At 44.6% G+C, this 16473-nt stretch overlaps 1 protein-coding gene across 1 annotated transcript in view; it reads right to left on the reverse strand.

Moving 5' to 3' along the window:
• Nucleotides 1-3111, reverse strand: part of HSD17B4 (hydroxysteroid 17-beta dehydrogenase 4) — a 121449-nt gene extending 118338 nt beyond the window's left edge. Inside the window, exon 1 of the mRNA XM_006263620.4 lies at nt 3008-3111. Coding sequence (XP_006263682.1) covers nt 3008-3065 — 58 coding nt within the window. The 5' untranslated portion in view covers nt 3066-3111. The remainder of the gene's footprint in view (nt 1-3007) is intronic.
• Between the last annotated feature and the right edge of the window lie 13362 nt (nt 3112-16473).

The raw sequence follows: 16473 nt of genomic DNA on the forward strand, positions 1-16473 counted from the left end.
GTCATTCCTGATGTTAATGGCAGATGAGGTTCCTTTGGCAGATGTGGTATCTTTTATTAGACCAACTAAGTAATTGGAAAAATTGTTCTTTGCAAGCTTTTGGGCAAAAACACCGTTTTTCAGGCATAGGGACTACAACCAACATTCCTGATGTTAATGACACTTTTACCATGTAATATAAGTGAAGAGTTGGCAATGTGAAAATATTCCTTCATAGAGAATATTTTACCTAAGTGGGGGAAAGACTAAAATAAGACTTGTTTAGAAAGTAAGATAATTCAAAAGAAATTCATACTCAGTGAAGTACTATTCACAGCATTCTCAATTAAAAAGTGAGGGTAGGAAATTTAAACCATGATGGTTTAAAATAAAAGTCCTGAAATAATATTTTAGAGCAGTACAGGCCAACCTCTTTGGCAGGCATGCTACAAATCAGCCCTGCACCCTCCGGAGTGCCATTCTCATCCCCTTCCCAATCTACTGTTCTGCTTTCTGCCATTCTCCCTGCCTGATCTGCTGCTCTGCTTTCTGCTCCATCTCCCATTGCACTTCCTGTTCTCTCTGCAATCTGTTGCATACCATATTAAGAGGCTGCCCATGCCACTTATGCCACAGGCTGGCCACCCCTATTTCAGAGGAAAAGCCATGCTGTTAAGTCACTCCTTAAAATAAAAAATGTTGCATGACGTGAGAACACAGAATCTTATGGAGAGATGGCCAAGGTTTGAAGGAATCCAATGTAATTTAAAAGTGGATGATTGCCTATTTCAAAACGTATTCCAAAACAACTGCAACTTGCAGAACACTTAGCACAGAAGTTGCAGAACACTTATCACAATGGCTTCCAGGTGTGGGGTGGAGAAAACCAGAACTACAAGCACAGATCAAGATACATGTGAGAACGTCTCTCACTAGTTCTGACCTGTGTAGCAAGATCAAGTTTCAAATTACTGTAGAAAGAAACAATGCTACTATAATCTATAACACTAACGCAAGATGTTCCTATTGAGAGCTACACAAAGCTTTTAGACTGATCTGTAATTTTGATTACATTTAAACAAAGATTTAAAAAAAAAATCAAAAAACAAAAACCCAAAGCAAAAAACAAAACAAAAACAAAAAAACTGTAGAAAAATCAGAACCAAGGAGGTGATACTTCCCCTCTATCGGGCACTGGTCAGACTGCAGTTGGAATACTGCGTTCAATTTTGGGCACCGCACTTCAAGAGGGATGTGGATAACCTGGAGAGGGTCCAGAGAAGGACCACTCATATGGTTAAGGGCTTGCAGGCCAAACCCTATGAGGAGAGACTAGGGCACCTGGACCTCTTCAGCCTCCGCAAGAGAAGGTTGAGAGGCGACCTTGTGGCTGCCTATAAGTTCATCATGGGGGCACAGAAGGGAATTGGTGAGGCTTTACTCACCAAGGCGCCCCTGGGGGTTACAAGAAATAATGGCCATAAGCTAACAGAGAGCAGATTTGAACTAGACATTAGGAAGAACTTCTTCACAGTTAGAGTGGCCAAGGTCTGGAATGGGCTCCCAAGAGAGGTGGTGCTCTCCCCTACCCTGGGGGTCCTCAAGAGGAGGTTAGATAGGCATCAAGCTGGGGTCATCTAAACCCAGCACTCTTTCCTGCCTATGCAGGGGGTCGGACTCGATGATCTATTGAGGTTCCTTCTGACCCTAACATCTATGAATCTATGAATCATTCTTCCACAAAGGTAAATTTATCTGTTAAGTAACCACTTGCAGTTCACTGAATCATAGAAAAATCAGGGTTGGAAGGGACCTCAGTAGATCATCTAATATAACACCATGCTCAAACAGGACCATCCCAACCAGTCATACAATTACCCTAAGGATACCTGGACAAGCGCGTTTGCCTTCTAAATCCTTTATAACAGTGTTTTGTGACCCGTGGGTTGCAACCCACAAGTGAGCCGCAACAACATATGAAAGGGCCATGAACAAACTTTAAAAATGAATCAATAAACTTTTAAAATGGATTTTTGTTTAAAGAAGAAAAATATGGGAAATGATGGATTTTGCTTGCAGGCTGTCAGGAGTTCCAGCCTGCATGGGGCTGCTTGGCCCCTGACCCCATGCCCCAAACACACACACACCATCCTGCCCCACACACTGGGGGGCTGGGGGTGGGACGCAGCGGGTCGGGAGTGAGGGGCATGGGGTCAGGATTGGCCACTGATGTTTACAAATGGCTCCTGGTACAAAAAAAATGTTGAGAACCACTGCTTTATAGCAAGTGACTTTTAAAAATTAGCCAGGGGTGGGGGGCACATTTGACAAGCGTTGTCAAAGTCAACAGACAGAGAGAAGCAGCAAAAGCAGCTTAAGTAGAGGAAACCAGGGGTGAGAGCTGACAAGACATTAAGACTCCCTGCTCCTCCCAGCAGAGAGGAAGCTGGCTGCCATTACTTGTACCTTTGGGCGGACTACGACGACCTAACTTTTAAGGAAACCCCAGCCAGCAACCGGTGGGCAGCACAGGCCGCCACGATCACGCAAGATGTGCCCCCCGCTCTCCGCCGTGGTTCCCAGAGCGCTCTGAACCCCACGGGAGACCCCAGGCACTCCCAGCGTTGCGCTGAGACTGCAGGCACGGAGATCTCCTGCACTTGGGCGCCCAAGGCTGCCCAAGGGCAGGACACCCCACAGGTGACAGGTATAACCTCTGCGGGCACCCAGCTCTGGCGAGGGACAGAGCAGCCTCCTCAGGAGCAATGGCCTGGGACCAGGTGGCAGTGAGGGGAGATGGCGAAGTGCAGCCCCCTACCCTGCTCTTCTCCAACGTGCCCACGTCCTGCAGGCGGGTGGACACGCCACGGGGCGCCCGGGGAGGGGGCCGCTCTGCCCGCAAAGGGGCGCTCGGGCTTGGAAGCTCTGGGCCAGGAAAGGCAGCCCAGAGCCAGTGCCCGCCCCCGCCAGCAGCGACCCCTTACTGGGCAGGGGTCCCGGGGCTGCCCCGGTCGGGCCCCGCACTCACCTCCGCCCGCGCCGGTCACCAGCACGACACGCCCGTCAAAGCGCAGCCGGGCCGACATGGTGCACCCACACAGCACCGCACGGCAGCCGAGCAAAGGGCAGGAGCCGCGCGCATGCGCCGGGCCCGGCACCCGCCCACCGCGCGCAGCCTCCTGGGACTTGTAGTGCAGGCGTAGGGGACGGGTGCACCACCGTGGCACGGGCCTCAGCCTCGTTGCAGTGCAGGCTGCCGCCTCTGACTAAAGCGACTCCAGGAGAGTTTTTTTTGCCCAACGTGACGTAGTGTCATTCATTTCATTTTTCTTAAAATATCCTATTAAAGTCTCCCGGGATCCCGGTAGACTGCCGGCCAGCCCGGGAGGGTTGGCAACCCTGTGCAGGTTTGAGCGTGGCCGGCCTGACCCAGGGGCGCCCGGCCTGCAGCCCACAGGTCGATGCAGCCCGTCGAGACGCCACGGGTCTGGAAATGTGGTGGTACAGCAGCGGTGACTCTTAACATAGCCACCCTCATCCCTGCCAAATGTCCAGCCCCTGAGACCCCTTCCCCCTAAGGGGCTGGGTCATATCCCACCCACCAGCACCCCTTTTCCCCCCTGCAGGGTGGGATGAAGCTCCCTGCCCTGCTGAGGGGGCCAGGCACAGGTCATGGTGCTCTCTGTCCCTTAGAGTGGCTGCCCTACTGGCCCCAAGCACTGGATCAGAACCAGTCGCTCTAATTAAAACACCCACACCCCCCCACCCACACACCCCTGGAGCACGTGTAAAAATGCTCTATGTTTATACTTGATGAATAGCTGCTGTTTTGCCTACTTATTTGAACAATGCTGCAATAGGACCTTGGAGGCAACCTGCAGCCCACAGGTCAGATGCAGCCCATGGAAATGTCACATCTGGCCCATGCCATGGGTCTGGAAAGTTGGTGCAGGAGCCGTGGCAACAAGAGAAGTACCATACAATCTGTGTGGGTAGAAATTCAGCCTAAATCAGAAGAGCTTAGTTTGGGGGTTGTTCTGCTGACCACCTGATGAACATGGTAGCAGCGAGCAAAAAACACTGAGAAATTAGGCTGCAAAAGCAGAGAGCACAATAACACTTGCTGACTTCAATTATCCCCACATAGGTAGGCTGAATCGTACTCCAGGTGCTGAATGCACAGATACCCAAAATGACTGCTTTGGGAATAATGAGTCCTAGAACCCACAAGGACCAGGGTCATTCTAGATTTGGTCTTAAGCAGTGTCCCAGGTTTGGTCCATAGGTTAACTGTTGAGAAACTGCTCTGTAACAGTGACCACAATGATAAGGTTTGGCATCTTTGAATGTGGGAGGAGGGGAGGAGAAAAAAATCTAGCACAGGAGCATTCAACTTCCAAAAAGGGGGACTGCATAAAAATGAAGATGTAAAGTGGAAATAAAAGGGGCAGCAGAGAGAGTAAAAACATGGAGGCACAAGTACCATATTGGAGGTACAAATTAAATGCAGTTAAAAAAAAAAGACCAAGAGAAACCCAGGATAGTTGAACGATCAAGTGAAGGAGGCTGTTGGAGCCAAAAAGAAATGGAAATCATGTCTGAATGAAGAAAATACAAAAAGAGCATAAACTCTAGATAACTACATGTAACTATACAATAGATAAGGCAAAAAAGACTTCAAACAGCAATTTGCTAGAGATGTCAAACATAATTTTAAAAATTGTTTAAGTCCATTAGAAGCAGGAAGCCTGCCCAAGACTAAGTGTGCCATTGGACAATCAGGAAATAAAAGGAGCACTCAGTAAGGATAAAGTCATTGCAAAGAAGCTAAATGAGTTCTTTGAATTGGTCCCTGGCATTGTGGGCAGGCTGACCCCTGCAAGAGTCTACAAATGCCCATCCAAATGTGAGGAGCTTGGCTCACAATTTATGGCATTGGAGGATTGCTTTTAGGCTTTTCTCCCTTGGCCTTTTGGCTAGGGGCAAGCAAGACTAGGGGGCACCTAAACTCCAAGACCTACAGGCTTGAGGCTTGGACATAGGATGCTTGCCATGGATTTGGAAATATCTGAAGTCCTAGACCAGGGGTAGGCAACATTTTTTGGCTGGAGCACTGAAAAAAACCACAATGCCTACCTTGGAAGTTGTCCCAGTGCTGGCATGCCAGAAAAACAAAACGAAGGCAGGAGGTACATGGCAAGATGACCTGCTTGTGCCCCTTGCCCCCCAGCCCAAGCCCCTGCCCCCCAGCCCACAATTGTGGGACTCTGGGTCCCGGTAGCTATGAGGCACAGTTGTGATCTGATGGGGCTCCCAGCTGCATGGGAAGACCCTTCTACACCTACAAATTAAAGGTGGATAGCAACCAGCTATAAAGTTAGTACTGTACACATTTTTTAGCAATAACTTTATAGCTGGTTGACCTTTTATGGCACAATTGTTAACACACCTGTGTAGCTGATCTAAAATATGCAATTAACTTGGTAATTGTATGATGCAATAATGTGTCCAGGGAGCCACCGATTAAAAAATGATTTGGAAAGGCAGGCAAATAGTGAGGTGGCTAAATTTGCAGATAAAACTATATTATTCCTGGTAGTAAAAAAATAAAACTGAATTACAGCTGAAGGATCTTGTGAAAATTGAGTGAACTTTGCATACATATCCTGTTAAGCTGTAAACACTCTGGTAACATGGTATGATCATTGCTGCAGATGAGAAACCAGAAGCACAAATAGAACAAGCAACATTCAGAAGTTTGTAGAAGGGCCAAAAATTGAACCTAGCCCCCCAACTCATGTTTTTGTACTTTTTAACTTCCGACTGATATTGTTCTTTTGTTGTTCGTTATGATTTCCATTGCAATGTTTTTCACAGTTGGTTAGTTGTCAGTGTACTTTGCTCATAATTTGAATAAGCCATTTGTGCATTAAATGGCAGTGAACATATTCCTTATGGGGCTCATTGTGGGGGTTGGGATGCAGTTTGAGCCAAAGTCAACAGTCCAAAATTAAACTACATTCCACATTTCAAAAAACCATTGCCCTGGAATTTGGAAATAGAATATAAGAAATTTTCCAAGAAAACAGGTTTTCATTGCAAAATGTTGATTCATCTAGAACAGGACATTTCATCTGTGTTTACATGAATACTGCCAAATCACAAACAGGGCCCCAGTGGAAACCTTTGTGGGTTTTGCCTTCAGGATCTTTGGTTTCTTATGCTGTAAGGTTCTTAAGCTCTCCCCAACTCCAAGAACTTTCCAGGGAGTTAGGAGCAGAGCAAGGAGCTCCCATAAATTGGGGCAATGCCAATGCCATTTTATTCTGGCAGGGACGAGGAAACTTCCCATCCCTGCGTATTTTGCCTTCACTCTTACTCATTCCTTTCCCCAAAACTTATCACAAATTATACTACATGTCTGTAGCATCATATAAAAATGTCTTGTGCATATCCCATGTAAGACAAGCACCTAGTTCTTAGGAAGGCAGAATGAAGTGGAAAAAAGATTTTTCCATTTGTGACTGTACTCAAAACTGTAGCTGTAGCCAGAACAGGAAAAAAGAGGTTAACTTTCACAGCTATACTGTAGCTCTTGGCTGCTCAGCCAAAAGCTGAAATTGTACTTGATGCTGAATACTGAACTTCACCAGCAGATCTAAGATTTTGGAAAAAAAAAAAAGAGCTAAAACCAGTCTGCAGTAAAATAGGAGAAAGACCTGGAGTGGCTAAATTGCAAATCTGTCAGTGCAACTGCCAGAGAAAGGATATAGTTTGATTATGGAACATGAAGACTATTAAAAAAGTAGAGTGGGTCAGTAATACTTATTGAGTGAAGAGCAATTTGAAGCGATCAAGTGGATTCTAATGAGCCATAAAGTCAGTTGACTTCCTCTGCACTGCCCAAATAAAAATGCAGCTGCTGCTATTCCGGGCAAAAAATAAATAAATAAATAATAATCTTCCTTGTTTAAGACATGCACCCTAACTTTGGAAGGCTAAGTTTTGGGGAAAACATGCAAGAGATATTTGAGTAACTACAGTGCATCGGAACAAATATTCTCTATGACTATTATTGCTTTAATGTCTACTGGTAAAAGAATGATGTTTTAAATGGTTTGGAGTCTTTCAAACCATGTTAGCTGTGTGAATAGCTTCCTTTGTGTTACCTCTGGTTTAGTGGCTGGAAGTTTTCAGTACTGTGTAAAGTGTAAGGACTACTGTACATTGTTGATGCAAAATATTATTTTGTCACTAGAGGGAGCATTAGGCTATAGAAAAGGCATCTCTGTAGAACTAGAAAATAGAGGAGCCAAGGAAGGATTCTCAGAGCCAGCCAAAACATGTCCTATGCACAGATTAAGGAAAGACAACACCTCTTTTAAAACATACTGGATTTCCTTAAGTCACACGGCATTTCTGTGTTACAGAGACGCACACTGACTGGAAGCTGTGATGAAACGTGCCCTTGAGCATGGTAGGTGAGGGAAGACGAGAACTGGGTTATGTGACTTAAGATGTTATGTGTGTGGCTGGAGAGAGAAACATCCGACTTCATAGAAAGAGCAAATCATACTGGAAATGCACAAATACAATGGTACATGAAGATAAAACAACAAGTTTATAACAAAATATTTAAAACTATAGCATGAATAACGTTGAAATCAAAACCAAATTTTCATAAAATACAAAATGAAGCACAAGTATCTGTATGTACAAGGGAAAGGTTATTATTGGCTGTTGTGTAAATGTCAGGGGCCACTTCCTGTCTGCAGAAGGGCAGAATTGATCACCTCAATTGGTGAGGACTGTGACTAAGGAAGTAACAGACTGTACTCGTCTTGTTACAATGGCCCTTTTCTGGTGTTTTTACCATCCCATCATCAGTACAAACTGATTGTTTCTAGATGGAAGGAGCAAAATAAACTTTTAGTTGGGACCGTTGAAATAAACCTTCATGACAGTATGGTGTGATAACTGCTCTGGAATAAGTTGCCTGGCCTGCAATACCCTTTACTGGCAATGAGACCTCATATATATAAAAATTATAGTGTACAGAAAAAAAAATACCCCATCCCTCCACATATACCTAAATTGCAGGAATGGAGTATGTAGCTAAATTATTTTACTAAGCATCTCAAACACTTGCACCTGTTTTTTTCTTCTTGTTTTGGGGGTGTTTTTTATTTGGTGGGCTTTTTTGTTTTTTGGTGGGGGGGGGGGGGTTTAAACTCCAATGTCATTATAGTTTGAATGTAAACCATTCAGAGAGAAAACACAAATACATAAATTAACTATGCAGATACCCAAATTAGTCACATCCATGTAGGCTTCTGGAAACATCCAGTTCTGGCTATAACCACAAGCTTAAACACCAGAATTAGCAAAGTCATCGCTATTGTGACATTTCACAAAATAATTTGCATAATCCTGCAGATAGTAGCCAGACAGCTGAGTGAAGCGGCAGTCCTGTGAGTACAGCAATGGACTGGGACTCTATAGAGTATTGACACACCATTGTCAAGATCTGTATTGAGGTTAATAAAATACTTTTTCCGCCCCCTTCTTCAGCGAGATCAAATCCTTGGATGTTCTCTACAAAACAAATCCGAAAAGATCCCCAAGAGAAGCGATACATTATTTTGTATTTTATGCTTCCACGATACCGCCTGGCTTTATAAAAAGAAACAAAAACTCCACGTACCATTTAAAGCAAAAAAAAAAAAAAGGGATGAGATCTATTTTGTTTGTTTTTTCTCTCCCAGAAATCTTTTAAATACCAAAGGTGGAAAACCAGTGGAAAATAATCATACTTAAACTTCCTATTGATTCAGAATTAAGATGTGAAGTAGAAATTTGGACAGAGAAGACATGGAACTTAATAGGTGCCAAACTGACCTTTCCATAAATAATGTCAGTTTACAGGCACTTTAGAAAGGTGTATAAGGGATTACAAGTGGTTGCAAATGATAATGACATCACTGAGTCAGGAGGAGACTGGATTTCTCTCGTCTTGATAAAGCCTGAAAGCAGTATTCACCAGACTGCTTCAAACAGCAATGTTTAGACTAGAAAATCTTTGTATACAACTAGTTATCCATGCTTGGACACTGTAAAGAAGAAAAAGCATGTCTATATGTTTTGCATCTGAGTGCTTTTAACCAGTGCCTACTGGTCACAGGCACTTAAGAAAAATGAGTCTTCATATTCTTTGCCAGAGACAGATTTGAATATCTTCTAAAATATTATTATTATTATTATTATTATTATTATTATTATTATTATTATTAACACACATGATTTTTTTTATACAACTCTGTCGGTCTGTCTCAGATAAATCCCATTCCAAAATATTTGCCAGTTCCTTTATGCTCCCACAAGCTCCAAGTTATTGTGTGGAATTAGGGAAAAAAGGAGGTATTTGTTTTGCTTTGTCCAGTAAGTTTTGGAAATGTTACTGAAAGATGCATTGTGGTCACAAAGTTTACTCTCAAATATGTTATGTTTTTAGTTTCTAAATGATTCTGATTGGATCATTTAAAACTCGGTCAACAACACTAGCCAGAAGACTCTGTGGCTAATAACTGTGTTGTTGCCGTAGCATAAGGAAAAGGAACATCCAATTTTTGCCTAATCTGTACGCTCAGGAACCTGAAAAATTACTGTTTGCATCTAGTAAGGAATGCAGCACACTTCCCTTTTCATGGTACGAATAGACAGTACTTCCCAGCTTATGAACTGAAGAACAGATATAGAGATAGAACTCCCTGCAGATTTTACTGTGGTTATTTTCAGCTGTGGCTTGGCTTGGGCTCATTCACTTCATTTCCCTTTCTAGCAGTCAGTTCTTGGCTCTCAGCACAGATTTAGCCCTCAGCTACATCACAGGAGTTCACCCCTTCCAGAATTAACATCCAAAATTAAACATAACCTTGCCTTCCTCTCTATATTCTTGCTTGACATAGCACTTCTCAAGTTCCACCTTTTATAACAACTGCTTGCCCTTCTTTTGAATTCAAGTTTCCAGGCCTCAACACCTGAAGGCTTCCCTTGCCCTCTGCTCTAGTAAGGCAGTACTATCTTTCTTATAAGATGGCAACATATTTTCCCCCTAGTTAGAGTTGCTCAGCCCTGGAAATATAAACACACAGGCATACTGCTCCCATAAGCAGAACTCTCCTCCTACCCTATCCTTCCTTCCAAAAACTGCTTCTTGTATTAGAAGACAAGGTTCTTTGGCTGAATCTGATATCTTTTATTACTTGTATTGGAAGCCACTTCACTAGTCCTGGCCTTGTACTAACAGTATCCTACTTTGTCAGGTCTGCTGAATCTCTCAGTCCTGAATATAGATTGCTTTCATATCCCATTAGGCCTTGTTCCTAGACACATACCTCTCTTGCCACATGAACTCCACACACATGGTCTTCTCATGGAAAACAAGTTAACTTAGCACAGTTGAGGCTGAGCCAAAGTCCCATAGGCTAGGGACAGGCATTCAAAAAGCCTGAGCCTGACTTTATTCAATCTTTGCAGGTTAGTCTAACCTGCCTAGGCTGAATCAGTTTGTAACTGCACAGACTTCACCTCCAGACTGAAAAAATGCAGGCACATGCCTGCAGTGGCTCAGCCTAGAAGCTATGGGGCACTTGAGTAGCATTTCCTTTCCTTCTACAGTACTGAGCTAAGGGGGAGTACGGCCAGGCCCTGGCAAGACACTCTGATTAGGGAGGGGTCCCCCTCCCTCACAGGTCAGCAAGGGAGCCAGCTGGAATTTACACAGCATTTAGTTACACTGCAGAGAGCATTTATCACCCCAACAGCCAAATATAAGGCTCTATATCATTAGTTCAAGCTTTTCTTAAACAATGTGTTCCAGAGAAGGAATGGAAGGACATTACCAGCTACCTGTTGATTAGCTCCAAAGAGCTCTAAGCAGCACTGACTGCCTTTGTCCTGTCTTCCACAGCACAGACCATAGCCAGAACGTGGTATGTTAGCAAATGCTGAGAGGTGTCTGTGGATGGCAGATGGGATAGCGGTGAGGTGATGAGGGAGCAGGAAGAAGCCAGGCAGAAAACCTGTATGTGCAGTCTCTGCCAGAGCTGCAGCTAAGGAGCAGAGGGGAGGGGCCAGTCCAGCTCCCTGGAGCAGAGAGCCCTGCCCAGCCCAGACAGCATGCCAGGATATTGGGGGACTGTGATTTAACCTAAACAAGAAAGGGCTCTGGGACAGACATTGCATAAACCAGTTTGACCCAAATCAGTTAAGTCTGATACTACATTCAACCACGTTTATCTCAAACCAGTTTCAGCCATTTTCAAAATGGTTTATATGCACTGAACATCTGTTCTATTACAGGTTTAAACCAGTTTCTGATCACTTAAATCGGTTTGTGTGTAATATCTGTCCCTAGCTATAATCAACCAATTTTCCAATTCTCCTATGATACTAATAGTATCAAGGCTTCTCCACAGATTAAATAAACCACTACCAGAGAAATCTTCAGCAAATATGATGGGAATATAGAATTAGTTCAATGCCTCTGTGTTGCTTTTCTGGACTATAAGCCAGCAGAGGTTTGCAAGTAGAGCTTTGGCCAGCCATTGACTCCTTTGTTTGTCATCAACTTAACCTGAAAAGAAGCTTCCCTGAATTGGATGGCAAGGGACTGCAGACTGGCACAGTAGGCACATTCTTATGTACCAAATGAAAAAGCAATCATTTTAGAAAAGGATTTATCAACAGTCCACATCCATAAAATGTCCCTGATCTCCCTTGTTTGGGCAACAAACATGAAGTTTGGCATTTGCTGTGCATACTGCTCAATTAGCTGAAAAAAATCATGCTGGGGTCACCAGCAGAGCATTATGGAAGCACTCTGTTTAACTGTATTGTTGTTTTATTAGAGACCTGTTTTAAAGTGGACTCAAGTCCCTGCTCATTTGGGCTCAGTGAACTGTGGAGCTAGCATGTTACAGTAAATTAGTAGAACAAACCCATCAGGGAGAAACGGCCTGCGTGCATTCACCTCCTTTGGAGTTTTGAAAATGTATCTGGTGGAGAGAAGGTAGGAAAGAGGCAGGAACTGGTTGCAACACTGATCTTGGAACACAGCTGTTGCATTCCATATATGACAAACTTACTTTTACATTTAACCATTTCCTTAATAAAAATCCATTAACTTGGCCCCTCATAAGCAGCCTGGAGAAGTGAATATAAAATATAGGAAATAAAAAAAGGATTAGATAATAAGCATTTGTGGCTTTCCATAGAATTCTGGACAATGAAGACACTGCATATGAGCAACAGCTTCATTAAACAGATAAAAAAATTGAAACTCCAGCATTATTCCTTCTTGTTAAACTTGATTCTATGCAGTTACTTTCTCAACTAATGGCCATAATAATCTCCAAAACAGAAGTTCCTCCTAGTGGGTACCAGCAGATATCTTCGCTCTTGAAGGAGCAGAGTATGAAGAAAAAGGGACCTGGAATTGGTGACTGATACACACACCCTTTTTTTGCTTCCTAACACTCAATGCATCCTTCTACTAGGTTTTGGCAAACATTTCAATATGCTCTATTATTACAGAAGCTTGCAATATGCAAAACATCACATACAAATCTCTTCCAAAATTTATGGCAGACTTCTGACTCCCTTTCAGGAACAGCTCCAAACTATGACTCCCCTCCAGACATACTTACAAGATGCTCAAGGGAAGGAAAGCCCCTTATTATAGGAGCAAATACTGACTATGGGGAAAATTCCTTCCCCACCTCAGTAGTGCTCAGCGATAGCCCAGAACACATGAGGACGCACATAATAATCTGCCATCCTAGTGGCCCACGTAATTCCCTAAATGGGAAGGGAGAAGGAAAGGGAAGAGAAACAGCCCATTAACTAAGAAGTGTAATATAATCCTAGTATTAAGTCATTTTTACCTCCGTAAATCTGCCTAACTAGGACAAGTAGGACCTTTGGATTCTCTCTTGAGGACTTTCTAAAACATTATTCCAGTGCTTCACAAACAAGTGCATTTTTCACCAATACTTGGTATAAAAAGGGCCATCTTCTTATTCTAAAGTACAGTTCTACCCTGCTGATTCTCTAACCAGTGGTGCTCAACTTTGACTGGTGAGCCAGATGGGCAGCGCCAAGGCTGCCTGCGTGTTGGATCCAGATGATGGTCCCAACCTGGCACGGGGCCCTTCCCAGCCCCGAGGGAGAAGGGGCATGGCCCAGCCCTGCGAGGAGGGGGGAGGGTGGGGAGTGTGGTCCAGCCCCAATCCAGTCCCACAGTGGACAAGGGGATTTGACCCAGCCCTGTGGAAGGTAGCAGGGGTGGGGAAGGGAGCTTGAGATGGCCCAACCCAGCCCCATCCAGCCAGGGGTGAGGCATGTGGCCCAACCTCATCCTGCCACAGGCGATAACATGGCCTAAACCTGGTGTACAGGGCTCAGGGTTTGGGAATTTGGCAGGGGGGAGGGTGGCCATATTTATTGCAACTGATCTCCTACCACCAAACTTCCCAGTCTGTGGGGAGTTCACAAAGGCCAGATATCTAATGACTCCATGGGCAGGAGGTTAAGGACTCCTGGCTCTAAACTCATCCTGTCAAGTCAACATCAGATTTGCTTGAGATACCATGGTACACCTGCCCTGGGGGCAAATTCAGACCAGCTGAAACAAGGAAAATGCAATGTGATAGAGATACTTTGGGCTTGATCAAGACCCAGCAGCAACTGTGGTCGACTGATCACCCTTTTAAGCAATTCAGCAAGGTTCCCTAGAAGAGAATACCAACAATGGTAGATGCTATAGCAAGCACCTGGTGCTGGGGTCAGTGAAGTTGTTCTCTGCCCATCTCGAAGCCTCTTTGCCCTGCACTCTACCAGCGTGAGCTGCTAGCAGGCCCAGTGGAAAACATGGCTGCAGATGTAAGAAAGCCTGCCAAAAAGGTACTGCAAGAAAAGAACAAAAACTATGGCATTTCTGCATTGGAGGAAGGCAGTTAAGGTGAAAAGAACTCATGTAGACTGTTTCCTCCAGACTGAAGCCCAGCATAACTATTGAAGTAGTTTCTTTAAATTAATGGGTCCCAAAGACCGATACTCTTTAATGTCTTCATCAGCAACTTGGATGAGGGAGTGAAGTGTACTCTGTCAAAGTTTGTGGATGACACAAAACTGTGGGGAGAAGTGGACACGCCAGAGGGCAGGGAACAACTACAAGCAGACCTGGATAGGTTGGACAAGTGGGCAGAAGACAACAGAATGCAGTTCAACAAGGAGAAATGCAAAGTGCTGCACCTAAGGAGGAAAAATGTCCAGCATACCTACTGCCTAGGAAATGACCTGCTGGGTGGCACGGAAGTGGAAAGGGATCTTGGAGTCCTAATGGACTCCAAGATGAACATGAGTCGGCAGTGTGACGAAGCCATCAGAAAAGCCAATGGCACTTTATCGTGCATCAGCAGATGCATGACGAATAGGTCCAAGGAGGTGATACTTCCCCTCTATCGGGCGCTGGTCAGACCGCAGTTGGAGTACTGCGTGCAATTCTGGGCACCGCACTTCAAGAGGGATGCGGATAACCTGAAGAGGGTCCAGAGAAGGGCCACTCGTATGGTTAAGGGCCTACAGACCAAGCCCTACGAGGAGAGACTAGAGAACCTGGACCTTTTCAGCCTCTGCAAGAGAAGGTTGAGAGGCGACCTTGTGGCTGCCTATAAGTTCATCACGGGGGCACAGAAGGGAATTGGTGAGTATTTATTCACCAAGGCGCCCCTGGGGGTTACAAGAAATAATGGCCACAAGCTAGCAGAGAGCAGATTTAGACTGGACATTAGGAAGAACTTCTTCACAGTTAGAGTGGCCAAGGTCTGGAATGGGCTCCCAAGGGAGGTGGTGCTCTCCCCTATCCTGGGGGTCTTCAAGAGGAGGTTGGATATGCATCTAGCTGGGGTCATCTAGACCCAGCACTCTTTCCTGCCTATGCAGGGGGTTGGACTCGATGATCTATTGAGGTCCCTTCTGACCCTAACATCTATGAATCTATGAAAATCCCCACCCCCCATCAAACCCAATGTATTTTTCCATCTCCTTCCAAATTGAAACACGAGCATGGCAACCCCCCCAGCCAGAAGAGAAGGTTGAATACAACTGGAAAGGGAGGAAAGATCTGGGCTGAAACAACTATAGCATCATGTTCCTTGTGTAATATGGGGGTTTAGGGGAGCTGGAGGGAAGAGGAGGTGGTACAACCTATGTTTGATCTGTTTTATAAAAATGCAACGTCAACGTAACAGAAACTGTCCTCCACAGTAAGGTATTCCAAGCCAGGATCTGGCCAGAGTAAACACATACAAATGAGGCCTGTGGTTGCTAATTCAGAATTTTCTAATGAGGCCACTGCAAATACAGGCTGAAACTTCAAAGAGTAAGAAGAACTGGAGCAGATATTTTAAAGAGCTGCTGACAAAAATCGTAAATGAGTGGTGGTAGGACAACATAGCTCCAGTCTCAAAACAGTTATGTACTCAAGCTCTCCAGAATTATGCCCACCAGGGAATATCAGGAGGCTCAGAAAAGTGAGGGAAAAACAAAATGCTAACCAGTAATAAAGATATATAGGCGAGGTAGGCCACAGGCAGTTTTAAAGTGATCTGGATAATCATTCAAATAGTAAAGGCAGTAGAAGCTACACTGCCCCGTTTCCTTCACTTCAGTCCTTATAAACATGTGTAATACATTTTTAGGGTTCAAAGAGTAGCTTTAAATTGAAGAAAAAATTCTTTTGTAAGCTAAGCCAATAGAAACCATATGTCTGAAGTCTACAACCAGTGTTCAAAAGACGACAATGGAACATCCTGTTGTGTTGTGCGGTTTGCAGGCCCTTTCCAGCCTGTAGAGCCATGCCATCTGGCCCATGGGCTCCCCGCAGTTCTGGAAATTTGACAACAGGGGTGTGGTGGCAGAATTAATGCCTGCTCCCTGCTGCCAAATTTCTGGACCCATGGGGAGTCCAGCAGGAGATAATATGGCTCTGTGTGCTAGATTGGGCCAGCACACAGCCAGATGCAGTGCATGGGGTTCTTCTGGTCCATGGATGGACCCCATGTGCTGACCCTGTACAAGATCTGTCCCACAGACCAAACCCCATGCCATTCATCTGGCCCATGAGGCCAGATGTTTGGGCATCACTTGTGTGAAGTGTCAGCATTTTAGGCCTGATATTTTCAGACACGCTGCCTCTTTCATCTACCTATTATATCTTGCTGCACTGGGGTGTAGAGCAAACCTCTTCTATTGAAAAGGACCTTTTTACTGGCCCACAATGAAATCAGATAATTTTATAAAACATATAGTGAAATTCTATCCACTGGTCATTTCTTTTCACTTACACTTTCTCTCCTCAAGCATATGGAGCCCTCATCTCCACAGTCCATATATCGTCCCATTTCATCACTTCCTCCTCTTTTGCCTCTTCTT

Source organism: Alligator mississippiensis, chromosome 3, assembly GCF_030867095.1.
Source record: "Alligator mississippiensis isolate rAllMis1 chromosome 3, rAllMis1, whole genome shotgun sequence".
Lineage (NCBI taxonomy): Eukaryota > Metazoa > Chordata > Crocodylia > Alligatoridae > Alligator > Alligator mississippiensis.